We start from the raw sequence: 18,036 nt of genomic DNA on the forward strand, positions 1-18,036 counted from the left end.
AAGTGCCATGTGGTATGAGACACAGTAGGAAGGAGGTCCCTGCCCCGTAGAGCTTACAATCTATATACTAATTAGGATCCGGAAGGGGTAAAAATCCTTGTGCACCGAAAAAATTCCCCCCCCTAACATTTAACCCTTCCAGATACCAATTAGCATATGCTAATTTCTGCTAATTAGGATTCAGTTCGGCCAGAACCATGGATTTGGCCGAATTGCTTACACTCAGGGTTACTGAAATTAACTGTGCCTTTTGTTAACCTAAATGACTAGGTAAATGCTGCAGTGACCATTAAAGAAAAATGAAAAGAAATAAGCAAAGGATTTAGATTTGGATTCTGCTTAATTGCACCTCTAAAACTGACAGCATGCAGTAATGAATACGATATAACATGACAAGTGAGTCATCTGCATACGCCTGTTATGCCTATACTCCCCTCCATACCTCAAATTCTTCTACTCAGTATGATCTGTATATTCTATAACCATACAGCCCACAAATAATTTCCTGAACTAGTGTCTCTGGCATTATTTTGTTGCTGTCTCTTTCTTGGCTGCATGTGATTAAAGTACAAGCATGTAAATGGGAATTGTAATTGGAACAATAAACCAAGCAGGGTGTCAGTAAGAAGAAGAAAGTGTAATATGGCTACAACATATTGGGACATAACCCTTAGAGTTCCAGGCAACAAGGGGTATTATGTCCTTAAATAACATTTATTGGGGCTTTCATTTTATGACCTGGGTATTTATCAGACCTGTACCACTATTTTGGACCCAAACACCATGCTTGGAAATGTAATATATATATTCTGCAGTGGCTCTGAAAAAATGAAAGTTTAGTTATTCAGTTTAAAGCATTCGTATCCCATGGGCCGAAATCAGTCATCAGTATATGTGTAAGAATGTGGAAGTATTTGAAAACTGATGTACATATTACTAGATAGTGTTGGAAAGTGTGAGGAGATTTAGCAAAAAAAAAAAAATCACTGAACAGAATCTCTTGTCAGATGCAGTAAGAACAAAGCAAAAAAACAATGTCGTTGTTAAACTGTAACAATAATAAGCTATTTCTAACAAACTGCAACACAGAGTTGAAGTGCATTAAAGGAACAGTAACACCAAAAAATGAAAGTGTATAAAAGTAATTAAAATATAATGTACTATTGCTCTGCACTGGTAAAAGTTGTGTGTTTACTTCAGAAAGTCTACTATAATTTATATAAATAAGCTGCTATGTAGCCATGGGGGCAGCCATTCAAAGGAGAAAAGGCACATAGCAGATAACAGATAAAACACTATTGTATTCTACAGAACGTATCTGTTATCTGCTATGTAACCTGTGCCTTTTCTCCTTTTTTCCAGCTTGAATGGCTGCCCCCGTGGCTACACAGCAGCTTATTATATAAATTATTGTAGTGTTACTGTAGCAAAAACACCAGTTTTACCAGTGCAGGGCAACAGTGCATTATATTTTTATTACTTTAAAGCTGTTTTATTTTTTGGTGTTACTGTTCCTTTAATATACAGTATAGATATGTTAATGACTTTAATGAACCACAAATAATTATCAGGTTCAGATATTATTTATTAATAATCATTTAAAAACAAAAAAATCTTTGTGGGAGGATGGCAGTCAGCATGTGTGAAACTGACAATACAGGAGGTAAAAAAAAATGTACTGCATATGCTTGAGTATAAGCCTAGTTTTTCAGCACCCAAAATGTGCTGAAAAAGTCACCCTCAGCTTATATTCGAGTCGGGTGCCATGGGTCCCTCCAGACTAGCACCCTCTGTCCTTTGTGTGCAAATTAGGCCACCCAGTGCTCTGGCCCACCCCCAAATTCATCTTCATCTACCATCCTCACCTGTCCCATTCTGCACTAGACATTGCACTTTATAAACTATATATAGTTTTGAATGATTTTAACTTTGTGTTTTAGCTTGGTTGCTGATTGAGCTAAACTCTTAAGATATAATTGTTGATACCACTAGTTTACAGAGCTAGTTTACTGTTTTTCTTTAAATATTTAAAAACATATACCCCACTGATGCCTCATTTAATGTAATTTTATTGGTATTTATTTTGATTATTGAAATTTAGCAGTAGCTGCTGCATTTCCCACCCTAGGCTTATACTCGAGTCAATAAGTTTTTCCAGTTTTCTTAGGTAAAATTAGGTACCTCGGCTTATATTCGGAACGGCTTATACAGTAAGTCAAATATGTTTTATATTTACAGCTAATATAAAGAATACAACTTTAAATATAAAAAAACGCATGCGATTTGACACTGGATATGACGTTTCTGTTGGAATGCAGGATTTTATATCACCAATACAGTCACTTTGCAGAACTAGCTACATCAATTTGCAAGTCAGAACCAGGCGAAATAGACTTTGACGAAAAGGGGAACAAAGAGAAAATTTCATCCTTTGATAAATTACTGGAATTTTCACTTCCTCGCCTGGCGAAACGGCGAGAACATTATCTAACGCTGAGGTTTTTCGCTAGTGAAATGTTGTATTCGCCTTTTGGTAAATTGCCCATTGCGCTGCAGATTGTCTTCGGAAAATTTTTGCCAGAAAAAGACAATTCTCCTTTTAGTAAAGGTGCCCCTCTGACTTTTTTTGGTGTTACTGTTCACACTAGTGAAAGAATTACGCTCTGGGCTTTATTCTTACAGCATAGAAGTACTTTATTATGACTATAACCTGTGAAATAGGACATTGTATTGACATATTAGGGTTGATTCACTAAAGTGAGTTAAAACGTGTGCTATTTATAGCATGCGTTAAAAATTTTATCGCATCTGAACGCACGATTCACTAAGAGTATATTTGCGTTAATTTCGACACGATGCTGTTGCGTCGCGAAGACTATTTCCGTGTGTGACGTAGCACGCTACTTGTCACGCGCGCTAATTAACGCATATGCGCTACTTTTCGTGCGCACGCCATATTAGCCATACACAGCATTAAGTTCGTAAAATTTTTTTTTTTTTTTTTTTTTATATATATGACCATTTCCCTGCAAACTGGAGGCTGCATGACTCTAGGGCCAACACAGACTTGAATAAATCCCACTGCAAAGTCCATATTGTGTTGCCAAAAGCTCATTAACTGTACTTTTCTATAATTACCGCCTGCCTCAAGTAGGTGTTAATTTTCGCACAGACTAATGCGATATTTAGCGCATCTAAGTGTTTGTGAATCATGCGTTAGTATTATTTCTGCACGCTAATTAACGCAATGCGGTAAAATGAACGCATGCAATTGCACGCTAATTAACGCATGCGATATGCGACTTAACGCATGTGATAATACTTTAGCGAATCGCGCGGTTTTCCGCGTCTATTTTAACGCAAAAGGGCATGCAATAAGCGTTATCACACTTTAGTGAATCAACCCTATTTGTATTTATTGTATATTGCATTACAATTTAAATATATTAGGAGTCTGAATAGGTACATTATTGCCAACTCCAGGTACCCAAAATTGCTTCCGACCCCAACTCCACAGCTCAGGGAATCGGACAACTACCCAAGCTTTCTAAGCCCGATGACTGGACACAAGAAATTATCATTTAAATGCATTTATTTATGAGCCCTGTATTCTGCTATCACATTTTATTAGAGTCCTTCAATGAATGGATGCACATTAAATGAAAATGATGTTAAAGGAACAGTAACACCAAAAAATGAAAGAGCTTTAAAGTAATAAAAATATAATGCACTGTTGCCCTGCACTGGTAAAACTGGTGTGTTTGCTACAGTAACACTACTATAATTTATATAATAAGCTGCTGTGTAGCCCCGGGGGCAGCCATTTAAGCTGGAAAAAAGGAGAAAAGGCACAGGTTACATAGCAGATAACAGATAAGTTCTGTAGAATACAATAGTGGTTTATCTGTTATCTGCTATGTGCCTGTGCCTTTTTTCATTTGAATGGCTGCCTCCATGGCTACATAGCAGCTTATTAATATAAATTATAGTAGACTTTCTGAAGTAAACACACAACTTTTACCAGTGCAGGGCAGCAGCACATTATATTTTAGTTACTTTTATACACTTTCATTTTTTGGTGTTACTGTTCCTTTAATGAAAACATTAAAGGAGAAGGAAAGGTAAAGACTAAGGGGCACATTTACTAATCCACGAATCCGAATCACGAATGGGAAAAAATCGTATTAGTCACGATAATATCGTATTGGCGATCCGAAAGTCACAAAATTTTCGTACCGAACAATTGTAAACAGCGGTAAAACCTTTCCGATTTTTTCGTGCAAACGTCCGAAAAAGTCGTGCAGCGTACGAAAAAGTCATGCGCGTACGAAAAAGTCGTGCGGACGCCCGAAAAAATCGGCGAAAATACACTCGGAGCGTTCGCATGAACACTCGTGCGTTCGTGCTTTTGTAAATGTGCCCCTAAGTAAGCTTTATCAGAAAGGTCTATGTACATACAGCCATAAGCACTCGCAGAAACACTGCACTGAGTCCTCTATCAAAAGAAACACAGGATTTCTTGTCTATTTTTTTTGTAAACATGAAGTTTCCCCTCCCTTAGGAATGTGTGATCTGAGCTATAACTGCTAGAGACTGCAGTAAGGAAGCTACTTAAAATAGCAGCTGCTATCTTAAGCAAAAGGAGAAAGCTTCTAAAGCTATTTACTCAGGTATGGTAATGGTTTCTGCAGAATAAATATATTGTTCTAGGTGGCACTAATGTGGCAAATCTATTGGCAGTAAAATGCCAATGCCAAAAGGACTTTCCTTCTCTTTTAAATGACTATATGCAATCAACTTTTACAATGTTTATTTCAATTCATGCTTGATTTTTATTTTAACTATTTTTTATTCTTGAAATGTAAAATGTGGGTGCACACAGAACACAAGATTATAAAAATAGTCTCAAGTGGTTACCAGTTCAAGGTGGTTGAATGAAGAGATACAAATGAACCAAGGATGATATAATCAACAATGGATCACCTAAATACTAGCAAAACACATCTATTATACACTTAGCATTAGATGAACATTGTGGTGGATGCTTCTCCCAAAGAGACATTGTCCTTCTTGCTGATATCAAACATTTAGCCACTCAGCAATACCTGTGGGATACATTTGGTCTACACCAGTATTCATTTCTCTTTATTACAATGTTACATGAATATGTGCAAAGCTCCACCTTGCAGTGTGCTGGCAGATGAATAAAGAAAGTGTAAGTAAAAGGTCAGGAAATAAAATAACTGACCAAATAAATAAATAATAGGAAATGATTGCAAGTGAGCAATTTCATGCAAGTTTAATGTGTTGCACTGCAGAGCATACCCAAAGTTATGGAATCAGGGCAGCAGCCAGGATACAAGGGCTCCCGGCCACAAAGCATCATTTACAGTTTGTCACCAGTAACCAATAATACAAACTAAAAGAACACATGAAATGAACAATAAGAGTAGAAAATAAAATAAAGGTTATCAAACAACAGTAATAGATTGGGGCAACTATAAACATCCTAAAAGAAGTAGAAAAAGAGACTGCGAGAAACTAAACAGATCAATTTGTATAAATATATGGCATATATTCTAGATCTATAACAACTTTTTCACAAGAAAGAGGAGTAGTTACCCTTTCCCTGAACGATTCCTATGTGCTGCATGCTGACATGTAAGCAGAAGAAATAATGGTGCTAATCTATTAACGGAAAGTGTGACACTAGGCTAATAACGGACACAACACTGCACTCAAACACGCTATGCCCCTAGGGCTTGTGTCTGCCTGAGCTCCCTATAGCAGCATGCTGCACAGCTTAGCCGGCTGAGACAACAACAGCACATCAGGTGTAAGATACTTTATGTTCAACTGCAGAGTAGCCCTGCACTTAGCACCTGCATTGAAGTACAGCAGTGACTCGGGGACAACATGTTGCTCACCAACCTTTTGGATGTTGCTCTCAGTGCCCCCAAAACAAGTACTTAATTTTCAATTCCTGACTTGGTGGAAGTTTTGGTTGAATAAAAACAAGAATTACTACCATATAAAGCCTCCGGTAAGCTGATAGTGTGCATAGAAACTTCCTAATAGCCAATCTTAGCCCTTATTTGTCACCTCCATTAACTTTTATGATGCTTGTGTTACTCTCCAAGTCTTTTTACATTTGATTGTGGCTCAACAGTAAGAAAGGTTGGGGATCCCTGAAGTACAGGGTTCCAGATGTGTATGACACCAACAGGCAACCCTTAGTATGTCTAGTAAATAGTGTGTAGATTCTGGATATACAAGGACTTGCATGTGCTGCCTCTGTTCTGCAGAAACAGATTGCCCCCAGATTGTGCTATTCGGAACCTCTGACATCCCCATGGTTCATGGGAAATTAAGGGTCAGAGGCTGCAATGGACCAGCTTGATGCCATACTACTCACTGAGAATCATGTGCACATGTGCACCAAAAAGACTATGTAAATAGGGCTTCAGAAAGAATATGACTCTTTCTGAACATATAAGTACCAACATAGCAACTAAATTAGAAACTTTCATGACAAGTTTTCAATAATAGACAAATTATTAACTGATCTAATAAAAAACATCTGGCTAAAAGTGTGTGCTATAAAATGATAATATATGAAAAAAGAATTAGGTATGTGGTGCTATACATGCATAAGATTCATTGGTGCTGCAGATCAAGTTTTGAATATTATATGGGCAATAACAAAATGCTGCTACATACTACAAACAATTAATTGGAGATTAAGAGTAGAAAGGATCCATCAAACCACTACATGAGCATGAAAACCTCAAGATATCCATAAAAAACTCCGCAGGTAATGATCCTGCCTGACTGACAGTTACTCCGAGGCAGTTCTTTAGTGCTATAATAAGGGATTGCATTTTCTTTTGCCCATAGTTTCTCTGCAGAATGGCAATATAATACCTTCATTTGCAAAATGTGTTGCTGAGCTTAAAAATCTTTCTTAGTGCAGCTAAAAGGAATAGCACTTATTACAAAGGATCAACATTCATGTGTATGGATTGCTAAGCAACAACATATGAAAGCCTCTTATAAAGACAGTAATATTGTTTGGTAGTGAAAGGGCACCGACTGCTTTGCAGTACTCTGTAGACCCATCTAAAGCTAACCTGGCCGGTTCATTTTGTACCCACAGATTATTCCAGCATCCTGTTTGTAACCGCCCCAAGTATGTACAAATTCAAATTCCCTGTTGAAATACCATTGTTCAAAATGCATGTGTAAGTATTAACATGAAAACGGTCTGAAATGCTTGCATTGCTTTACTGTGGATGGCACATCAACTTCAGTTTATTACTGCAGAACAACTCGAGAGCCCAGTGGAGTGCCATAAAGCTGGACGTGCTCTGCCTCATAATGAAGCCTATTTCTCAGCACCTCCTGGAGGAAAGAAATCTTACTGAAATGTCCAACTTAAACCCTTCGCACCATAAGTTCACTAAATTACATGTTTTCTTAATCGGGTCTACCAATTAATTCAAGGGGCAGAAGGGGGCATGGAAAAATCCGAAAAAGAAAGATTAAAAGTTGACATCTCTCCATGGCAAGAGATGTAAAAATATGTACAATAATAAAACTCGAAAATATTTGGAGGTGCTGGTGCCAAATAAATCACGGATTTATATTTTAACTCCTTAAGGGCTGTCTTTCGGGTCATTAGGTTTTCTGCTAAAAACACAGAACAGAAATGGGTGTTTAAAATTATATTAAATCATTACATTTACTTCTTACTTTAAGTAGTAAATGTAGAAGCATTAAGAAGCACCCTATGTGGTGATTCAGAAGCAAAGAAGTAAGGTCCTTTTTGGACCTTGGAACTCTGGCTCCTCTATTGTATATACTGAAGAAAAGCACTGAATTAGCACATTTGGAGCCACACTTTCAACCTGGAACTTTTTACAATTAATATACTTAAAAAACTTGCGCTCCTCATTTTCTGTCTTTGCCTTCTGGATAGCTGTTTTACAACACTTTCCTTTTTACTTCCAAAAAGGGCAAAAAGGAAAGTGTTGTAAAACAGCTATCCAGAAGGCAAAGACAGAAAATGAGGAGCGCATTGCAGCAGAGGCTAAGACTAACCCCAAAAAGTTTTTTTAAGTATATTAATTGTAAAAATTTGCAGGTTGAAGTCTGGCTCCAAATGTGCTAATTCAGTTTTTTTCTTCCCCGAGTAGCTGCACTGTTGGCTCAGCTCATGCTAGTCAGTGGCTGACGTAGGATATGGTACATAAAGGGTTACTCAAAATTAATGTTAACAAGGTATCAGGGTCAGATGAAATACACCCTAAAGTGCCTCTGTTTCTGATATTCTCAGACTCGTTTTTTATCTGGTATGGTACCTATGGATTTGAGGAAAATCATCACATTCAAAATGTGTGCAGAATGGCATTATGAGCAGTAATCAGCATGGCTTTATGAAGGACAGGTCATGTCAGACCAATTTGATTGCTTTCTATGGTGAGGTCAGTAAGAAGCCAGACAGTGGGGTGCAGTAGATATAATCTATTTGGATTTTGCCAAAGCATTTAATAGTGCCCCATAATCAACTGCTTTCTTAACTATGGTTTGTTGGCCTTGTTGAAGTCGTTTGCACATGGATAGGAAACTGGCTACAGGATCAGATACAGAGGGTGGTTGTTAATGGTACATTCTGTACTTGGAGTAAGGTTCTCCCTCAGGGTTCTGAGTCCATTTTTATTTAACTTGTTCATTAATGACTTAGGGAAGTTATTGTAAGTAATGTATCAGTGTTTGCAATAACACAAAACTCTGCAGCCCAGTTAATTCCATCCAGGATGTGGCATCCTTGCAGCAGGATCTTGACAAACTGGCAATCTGGGCAGCTAAGTGGCAGATGAGATTTAATGTTGATAAATGTAAGGTCATGCACCTGGGATGTAAAAATATGCAGCCATTTGTACCCTTATGGGGCTGCACTAGGCAATTCCATAATGGAGAAGGACCTTGGAGTCCTTGTAGATAATAAACTTGGCTGTAGCAAGCAATGCCAGGCAGCAGCTGCAAGGGCAAACAGGGTTTTGAGCTGTATTAAAAGGGGCATAGATTCACGGGAGGAGGGGGTTATTCTTCCCCTTTACAGATAGTATGGAAAGTTTCAGTTATGAAGAAAGACTAGCCAAGTTGGTACTGGTTACACTGGAGAAAAGGCATTTAAAGGGTGTTATACTATGAATAAATATATAAGGGGGTCATAAACTAATTTCTCTAATGCTTTATTTACCAGTAGATCCTTCCAGCAGACACGAGGGCACCCATACTGATTAGAAGAAAGGAGGTTCCGTCTGAATAATCAAAAAGGGTTTTTACAGTGAGAGTTGTGGAATTCCCTCCCTGAATCAGTCGTACTGGCCAATATATTAGATAGCTTCAAGAAGGAGTTGGAAGGCTTTAAAGAAAGTGAGGGAATACAGGGTTATGGAGGACAACTTGTAGTACAAGTTGGTCCGATTGTCATCTTGGAGTCAGGAAGGAATTTTTTCTCCGTCTGCGGCAAATTAGAGAGGCTTCAGATGGGGTTTTTTTCCTTCCTCTAGATCAACTAGCAGTAAGGCAGGTTGTATATAGGCATTATGGTTGAACTTGATGGACACGTGTCTTGTTTTCAACCTAACTTACTATGTTATGTTAGTATATTTTAAATGCACTGATTCAAATGGATGCAGAGGGCGCTGTATTGCCCACGGGTGAGGGGGTGATGAAGTGACCCTTCTGTCATAGCCCTAAGACATATTTATGGGAGAGGTCACACTGTTTTAAGAGAAAATCTAGAATAGTGTCTGTATGTCTCCTTTAAAAATTAGCTTGCTGAACATCCATCTTAGGAAAAAATATAATTTTAGATTTGCATTCTAAATAAAAATGAAACAATATGCAATTTAATTTACAAAGGGATTCAAAACACATTGATTACAAATATAAACATATACAAGGGACAGAAAGACATTACTGCTAAGAAGGACATGAAGTCTTACCCGTGGTTGCCAGGTTTCATACTGCTTTTGTAAGTTTGCCCCAATGGTTTCCAGGGCTTTCTGTGGACCCATAGCCAGTGGATCTATAAAAAGTAACAACAATTATAGCAAATATGGAAAAAGTAAAAACCGACATATCTTTACACAAAGGCCACTGGTGTAAAATTACCAGAATAATGATTTAAATAACACTAATTCTGCCTAGTGATGCCAAGCACCTGGAAACACACAAACCCTATTTAATATTGTGTGGATAGAGCAGAAAAGCTGGGGACTCCCTTGTTGATACGCAATAGATGAGACTGCAGGTAAAATGAATAACTGCAAACTGACATCTAAACAGATGGCAAAAAAGAGTACAGGTATGGGACCTGTTATCCAGAATACGTGGCACCTGGGGTTTTCTGGATAAGGGATCTTTCCGTAATTTGGATCTCCATAACATAAAAGAGAATGCAAGTCAAAATTTAAAAAGCATACTGCCCAATAGTCCTCCTATTGTTTAGTAAAAACGCCACACTTTTGGCTCACCTAATCACATATTTACTCAGTCACACTTACTTCACATTTTCTAGAACAGGCAGCCATCTCTAAAAAGGTATTCTCCCTTCCTTTCCCTCCTTGCTTCATACTGCACATGTGTTTCATTCCCTCCCCCCCTCCCCTCTGCCAGATCCGCTTCTGATTGGCTGGTGGGTATGTGTAGCTCAGAACAGGAGACAGGATCAAGTTACACACATGCTCAGAGAATAGGAAGTGATGTCACTGTAGTCTTGACACTGCTGTAGGCTGCCAGCACCATATCTTAGAGAAGCAAGCAGGGATCTGGGAATTTAGATATGCAGTAAGTACTTAAAAAGAATGCCTTTAGACTTACTTTTAATTTATATTAACCTTTCATTATCCTTTAAGCTCTGCTAAATATCATTTAAATATTGAATAAACCCAATAGGTTTGTTTTGCCTCCATTAAGGATTAACTATATCTTAGTTGGTATCAAGTACAAGGTACTATTTTATTATTACAGAGAAAATGGAAAACATTATTAAAAATTAGAATTATTTGCTTAAAATTGAGACTGAATGGTGTGAAATTTTGAAGTAGTTGGCTTGGGGGCAAAGGAGTGAATAAAACAGCAGAAGGAAGCTGAAGTTAACAGGAAGCATTTATAGGGACAGTTAACCAGGCTGTAGTTCTGGTATACTCACACCTACGACCTGTGTGTGGTTATGTTCAGCTCCTGATGGAACGCTCTGGTGCTGGACATCTCAAATCTGGTTGCTGATGTGCTGGTTGCCTGCTCTAGAAAACATACTAGCCCTAGTGCAACCCCACCTAGGGGGAAGACTGTAAAGAGTGACTCCAGAGTGAAGGACTCTAGGTCATTCCCTGGTGCCAAGAGTAATACTGGCCGCACAAATATCTATTTAAGCAGAGAGCAGCAATAAAGGCCCTGTCCCCAGAGGATACTAAAGTTTCTCTAGTGGGTAATTAGGGGATATCTATAGCTGCTAGTGGTCAAAGCTATACCCCATGGCTCCTGTGTACCACAGCCTGTTGAAAGAGAAATGTAATTTTTAAACTGCAAGTAGCAAATTTACAAATCACCTGCCTTCCAAAATAGGGTTATCTGCAAAGGTAAGTACAAAAATAAATCATTACCAAGCAGCAAGCCTGTGTGGGTTAATGAACAGAGAGTAAAATTTGACAAGGTTGAGTTTTAGCTTTATATTACCATGCAAGTGGCAGAACAAGGGCACTCTGTGAAGGGGAATAGAACTGAAAAAGAGAAAAATCTGAAGTAGACAGGTTGGTCATTCTGGGTCTAATTTGCAAAAAGATGGCATATGAATCCAAACAACTATATTAGTCTGGCAGAGCAGAAGAATGCATGCCAACAGGCAGAAGCAGAGAATATTATCAATCAAAAAGATGATGACAGGACAGGCTGACCAAGGAGTGGATAATTAAAGTGAAGCTGTCAAAACCAGATGTGCGGGCTATGGGCAAAACAAAAGTAATTTTTAAAGAACAGTCTCCCTCAGGGACTGCTGTCCTCCCCGAAAGGAACAAGGCTTTCTCATTATGCATATGCAAGTGGTGTAGGATCAGAGCCCGTTAACTGTGTTCAACTGTGTAATCAAAAAGATAGTAAGTAGAAGCGGCCACTAGAGTTTGCTCTCTTTTTGCTCCATTAGTAAGGTCACTATCTGTTGAGTCTTTTGGGTTAAAGGAACAGATTTGGTATGGGCAGTTATGAAGATCCTAGAAAAAGCAGCTTTATTTTCCATGAAATTGACTGTGATAGATGTACAAATGTACAAATGCAGACACATTAACTCAGAACAAAAGTGCTACTTAACATTAAAAAAAATTGGTATTTCAGACAGGGAAGAACAATTAAGAAAGTTATCAAACAAATTACTCCCACTGTAAATCATTTATTATTATTCTTTTTGGTGGCATTAAATGCATGCATACAATTGTGGGAGAAGAATATGTGTTTAAGGTACATTAAATGTTGCTCGATCCCTTATGTAGCAGCTGCAAGGCCAAAAAAGGTTTTGAGCTGTATTAAAAGGGGCATGGATTCATGGGAGGAGGGGGGTTATTCTTCCCCTTTACAGAGCGCTGGTAAGGCCCCATCTAGAATATGCTGTTCAGTTTTGGTCAATCCTATATTTAAAAAGGGAGTAAGATCTCAGCCTGGCAATTATAGGCCTGTAAGTTTGACATCCGTGGTGGGCAAGTTATTTGAAGGCTTGTTAAGGGATCACATACAAAATTATGTACTGGAGAATGGCATTATGAGCAGTAATCAGCATGGCTTTATGAAGCACAGGTCATGTCAGACCAATTTAATTGGTTTTTATGATGAGGTAAGTAAGAAGCTGGACAGTGGGGATGCAGTAGATATAATCTATTTAGATTTTGCCAAAGCATTTCATACTGTTCCCTACAAACGACTGCTTTCTAAACTAAGGTCTGTTGGTCTTAGTGAAGTCGTTTGCAAATGGATAGAATACTGGCTACAGGATCGGGTACAGGGTGGTTGTTAATGGTACATTCTCTACTTGGAGTAAGGTTCTCAGTGGGGTCCCTCAGGGTTCTGTACTGGGTCCCCTTTTTGTTTAACTTGTTCATAAATGACTTAGGGGAGGGTATTACAAGCAATGTTTCAGTGTTTGCAGATGACACAAAACTCTGCAGACCAGTCAATTCTATCCAGGATGTGGCATCCCTGCAGCAGGATCTTGGCCAACTGGCAATCTGGGCGGCTAAGCGGCAGATGAGATTTAATGTGGATAAATGTAAGGTCATGCACCGGGGATGTAAAAATATGCAAGCCACTTGTACTCTTAATGGGACTGCACAAGGCAAATCCATAATGGAAAAAGACCTTGAAGTCCTTGAAGATAATAAACTTGGCTGTAGCAAGCAATGCCAGGCAGCAGCTGCAAGGGCAAACAAGGTTTTGAGCTGTATTAAAAGGGGTATAGATTCACGGGAGGAGGGGGTTATTCTTCCCCTTTACAGAGCGCTGGTAAGGCCCCATCTAGAATATGCTGTTCAGTTTTGGTCTCCAGTGCTCAAACGGGACATGATTGAGTTAGAGAGGGTCCAGAGAAGGGCAACTAAGTTGGTAAAGGGTATGGAAAGTTTCAGTTATGAAGAAAGACTGGCCAAGTTGGGTCTGTTTACACTGGAGAAGAGGCGCTTAAGAGGTGTATAAATATATAAGGGGATCATATAATAACCTCTCTAATGTTTTAATTTACCAGTAGGTCCTTCCAACGGACACGAGGGCACCCACTCCGTTTAGAAGAAGGGAGGTTCTGTTTAAATATTCGGAAAGGATTTTTTACTGTGAAGTTGTGGAATTCCATCCCTGAATCAGCTGTGCTGGCTGATACATTATATAGCTTTAAGAAGGGGTTGGAAGCAAGTGAGGGAATACAGGGTTATGGGGGATAGCTCTTAGTACAAGTGAGGGAATACAGGGGTATGGGAGATAGCTCTCAGTACAAGTGAGGGAATACAGGGGTAGGGGGGATAGCTCTCAGTACAAGTGAGGGAATACAGGGGTATGGGAGATAGCTCTCAGTACAAGTGAGGGAATACAGGGGTAGGGGAGATAGCTCTCAGTACAAGTGAGGGAATACAGGGTTATGGGAGATAGCTCTTAGTACAAGTTGATCCAGGGACTGGTCCGATTGCCATCTTGGAGTCAGGAAGGAATTTTTTTCCCCTCTGCGGCAAATTAGAGAGGTTGGGGACCCCTATTATTAACTTAGATGAAGGCCACCCACCTACATTACAGAGTAATGGGTGCAAATTGCGCTTTGAAACATTTATATAGACACCTTTATTGTCATTTCAATTGGCGATTAAGTAAAACAGGCACAGTGTAGTTGAGCTGAGGCATGTCACTTTATATCAAACAAGGCTGATGTTTCAGGCTTGTTTACTAATTTAAATTTTGGAATCATTCCTAAGGTAAATGATGTGGAAATCATCACCAAATAGTTTACCTACCTCTTGGGGAGCACAGGGTACAAAAAAATACCTCATTAACGTGACTACTTTTTCTTTTCCTTGGAAAACATTAGGCAGAACTTTGTGAAAATCCATTAGTAAGAAGTCTAACGAGCACTGCTTCATTACAATTCACAGGGTACATTTCTAAAACATCACAGACTGTCGGTCCCTCTGGATAGGGGGTTTACAGATTAATGCAGTCCACACACAGGTGGCATTTTCGGATCCGTGATCAATGGCAGAGTGACACGCAAGTTTAACCCATCACCTTCTAAGGACACATGATATTTGCTGTGTGGGCACAGTAAAGTATTCATATTCTTTTAGAATAAAAAGGATACATTTGAAAAAAAAAATCCTGTACACAGTATTTAAATTGCAGAGCATCCATAAATGGAAATAGTTCCATTACAGTATAACGGTACTTTTTCCCAATGGAATACACATAGCTCTTTATGTAAAATATTCCACCTTTTATTGTGGATAAGGGGTGTCTGTGACTGTCTGACCATAATACAAAGAAAAGATGATGATGATGATTATGGAGTCATCACAATAAATACAGGTACAGAACCTGCTTTCCAGAAACCTTAAATGGGTGGTTCACCTTTAATTTAATTTTTAGTATGTTACAGAATAGTCAATTCTAAGCCACTTTTTCATTTGTCTTAATTATTTATTTCTTATAGTTTTTTAATTATTTGTCGCCCTCTTCAAACTCTTTGTTGCTTTTAAAGGAGAAGGAAAGGTAAAAACTAAGTAAGCTTTATCAGAAAGGTCTATGTAAATACAGCAATAAGCACTCACAGAAATGCTGGACTGACATCTCTGTCAAAAGATTTCTTGTGTCTGTAATTCATGTGCCACAGACACACAGCTCTCTGCTCTCTCCCTCTCCTGCTCCCCCCTCCCTCAAGAATGCTAGGAACTCACTCCCCCACCCCCTTAAGAATGTGGATCTGAGCCAATCAGCAGCAGGCTGACTCATAGTTTTACAAACTGAGCATGTACACTTGGTCTCAGTCTCGGTGCAGGAGTGAGGCATTATGGGAACTTTCTTTACACAGATCAATGTTTTTTCTTCCTGTTTGGCTTCTGATCATCTGAACAGGTGAAATATGGGGAGACTTAAGGGCACTATTGAGACAACTGAAGGTATGCCTGCAGCTTGAGATTAACTCTTTATTGGCACTGACCCCGGCAACCAAAAATCTATTTCTCTCTCTCTGAGGCTACAGTTTCATTGTTATTGTTCCAACTTATTTTTCTATTCAGGCCCTCTCCTATTCATATATCAGTCTCTCGTTTAAACCTCTCCCTGGTTGCTAAGGTAATGTGGACCGCAGATCCTATACCTGTACTCCCACAATGTTAATTATACAGAGAAGAAATAGGCTTTTTTTGCTGGCAAACCACTACTGCCATGAATAAGCTGTAAGGAAAACAGAATTGACACAGTTAAGAGAGAAAACCTATAACATATATTTGGAAACCAACATAAAGGCTAATGAAATCCTCCACAAAAACTAATTCTCTGGAGTTCAAGGAAACCATTATCACCATCATTGTTTATTTATAAAGCTACAAGACATACAGCTGTGCTGTATAGTAACGGGCGGGTGAACAAACTGACAAATAAACCAAAAAAAATAATGCCAGATGTAAGAAATTACTCATCTTGGGTGCCATTATTTTTGTTATATGTGTGTGTGTGTTTGTGGCCTTATACATATTTATGTGTTATACACTGTGTATGGGGGAGTTGTACTGATTACAGAGACAGTTGTCCAGGAAGGGTTTTTCTGTGAATGGTGGTGAGACAGTACGTCTGCTACAGGAGCTGTAAATCATTCATTTCTGCATACGAGAAACTCGCTTAACAGTTTTTGAACAAACGCTAGGTGTGGTTATCAGCACCATCTGAACAGTTGTTATGTAAGCTGTGGGGGAGGTATTGATATTGTATATAAATGTGGAAACTGGACAGTAGTGAAGGAGGGCAGTCTGTGACAAGATAGCATGTGAGGCCTGCAGACCAGAGGTGCTGGGGAACAGAGGACAGCCATGATGGGAAGACAAGCTGACTGTTATTCGTAACAATAATGTATAGACTGTATAATTAATTTGTATCTGTAAATAGTGTAAATATTGTTTTAGTTTAAATAACCATTTATGTGTAACAATTGCTTGATTTATTATTCAATATATTTACCTTTATATACACTCATTGGTGGGAATTGTTTGTCTGCTTCTCAAAAGAACTGTGGCCCAAGTAAGAGGGGTAAATAATATTATTATTATTATTATTATTATAATATAAAATTTTAGCTCCAGAGGAGCTTTAGCAGAAAAAGAATGATAATTCAGATTGTTACCACACTAACTGCTATTTTATGTTTTTATTTTGCATTTTTAATACAACAATAAACACCTACCAAAAAGTAAGCATAAAGATGGTGTACTTTTGGTATTTTTTGACACACAGCACTGATATATCAAACAGTTTGGTAACTGCAATGCTAACCACACTAGGCATTTAGGCACATTTTTGGCAAGCTGAAAAAAGCTTGCAGAGAATCCGCACCATACGCTTGAAACTCCCCCTACCTGTGCCGTAACCCGAATGAATTGAGTATTCTTGGGTGCAGGCACATGTAGCCGATAACCGCAAAAAAAGCAAGACTTGCGGATATTGGCTTCATGTGCCTGCACCTGAGAATATTCAATTCATTCGGGTGCAGGCACAGATAGGGGGAGTTTCACTTCGTGTGGCATTAGCCTTAATTAAATAAGTGGGCTTTCGTCAGAGAGCTCAGAAATCTTAACAAGCTTCACCTGCACTTAGATAAATTGTAACTAATAAGCTAAACAGGTCTCTTGAGGGAACCGAGTCTTGCAGCTTAAAGGGCAATTTCACCTGCATTAGCAAAACTGTAATAACACATAAAATGACCCCGAGAAATGTGTTCAAACTTTAAATGCATTTAGGGGTGACATCGTGAAAATGGGCATGTCCCTCTTTCAATTTATCAAAGGTTGGGAGGAATGCCCCACAATGTGAAAGTTATGTGAAATGTTAATTGCCTTTTATGAGAAGGTGAAAACCTTGTCACTGTAATGTTAGTGGATGTCATCTACTTGGACTTTTCAAAGGATAAAACTGAGGAATATTGGGCTGGAAAATAATATTTGTACTTGGATAGAGAACTGGCTGAAGGATAGATTATCAAGACTGGTGGTAAATGGAACATTTTCTGATTGGACCAGTGTTGTTAGTGGAGTACCGCAGGGGTCAGTCCTTGGTCCTTTCTTTTTAACTTGTTTATTAATGATCTCGAGGTGGGCAAAGACAGTACTGTTTCTATTTTTTTAGCTGAGGATAGCAAATTGTGCAAAACTATAAGTTCGATGCAGGATGCTGCCGCTTTGCAGAGAGATTTGACAAAACTGAAAACTGGGCAGTAAAATGGAAAATGAGGTTCAA

At 38.7% G+C, this 18,036-nt stretch overlaps 1 protein-coding gene across 5 annotated transcripts in view; it reads right to left on the reverse strand.

Moving 5' to 3' along the window:
* Positions 1 to 18,036, reverse strand: part of rptor (regulatory associated protein of MTOR, complex 1) — a 165,918-nt gene that overhangs the window by 105,563 nt on the left and 42,319 nt on the right. For 4 of the 5 annotated variants that reach the window (XM_012971556.3, XM_012971554.3, XM_012971555.3 and 1 more), the window contains exon 3: positions 10,014 to 10,096. In XM_012971556.3, coding sequence (XP_012827010.1) covers positions 10,014 to 10,096 — 83 coding nt within the window. 5 annotated transcript variants of the gene reach the window in all.

Source organism: Xenopus tropicalis, chromosome 10, assembly GCF_000004195.4.
Source record: "Xenopus tropicalis strain Nigerian chromosome 10, UCB_Xtro_10.0, whole genome shotgun sequence".
Taxonomy (NCBI): domain Eukaryota; kingdom Metazoa; phylum Chordata; class Amphibia; order Anura; family Pipidae; genus Xenopus; species Xenopus tropicalis.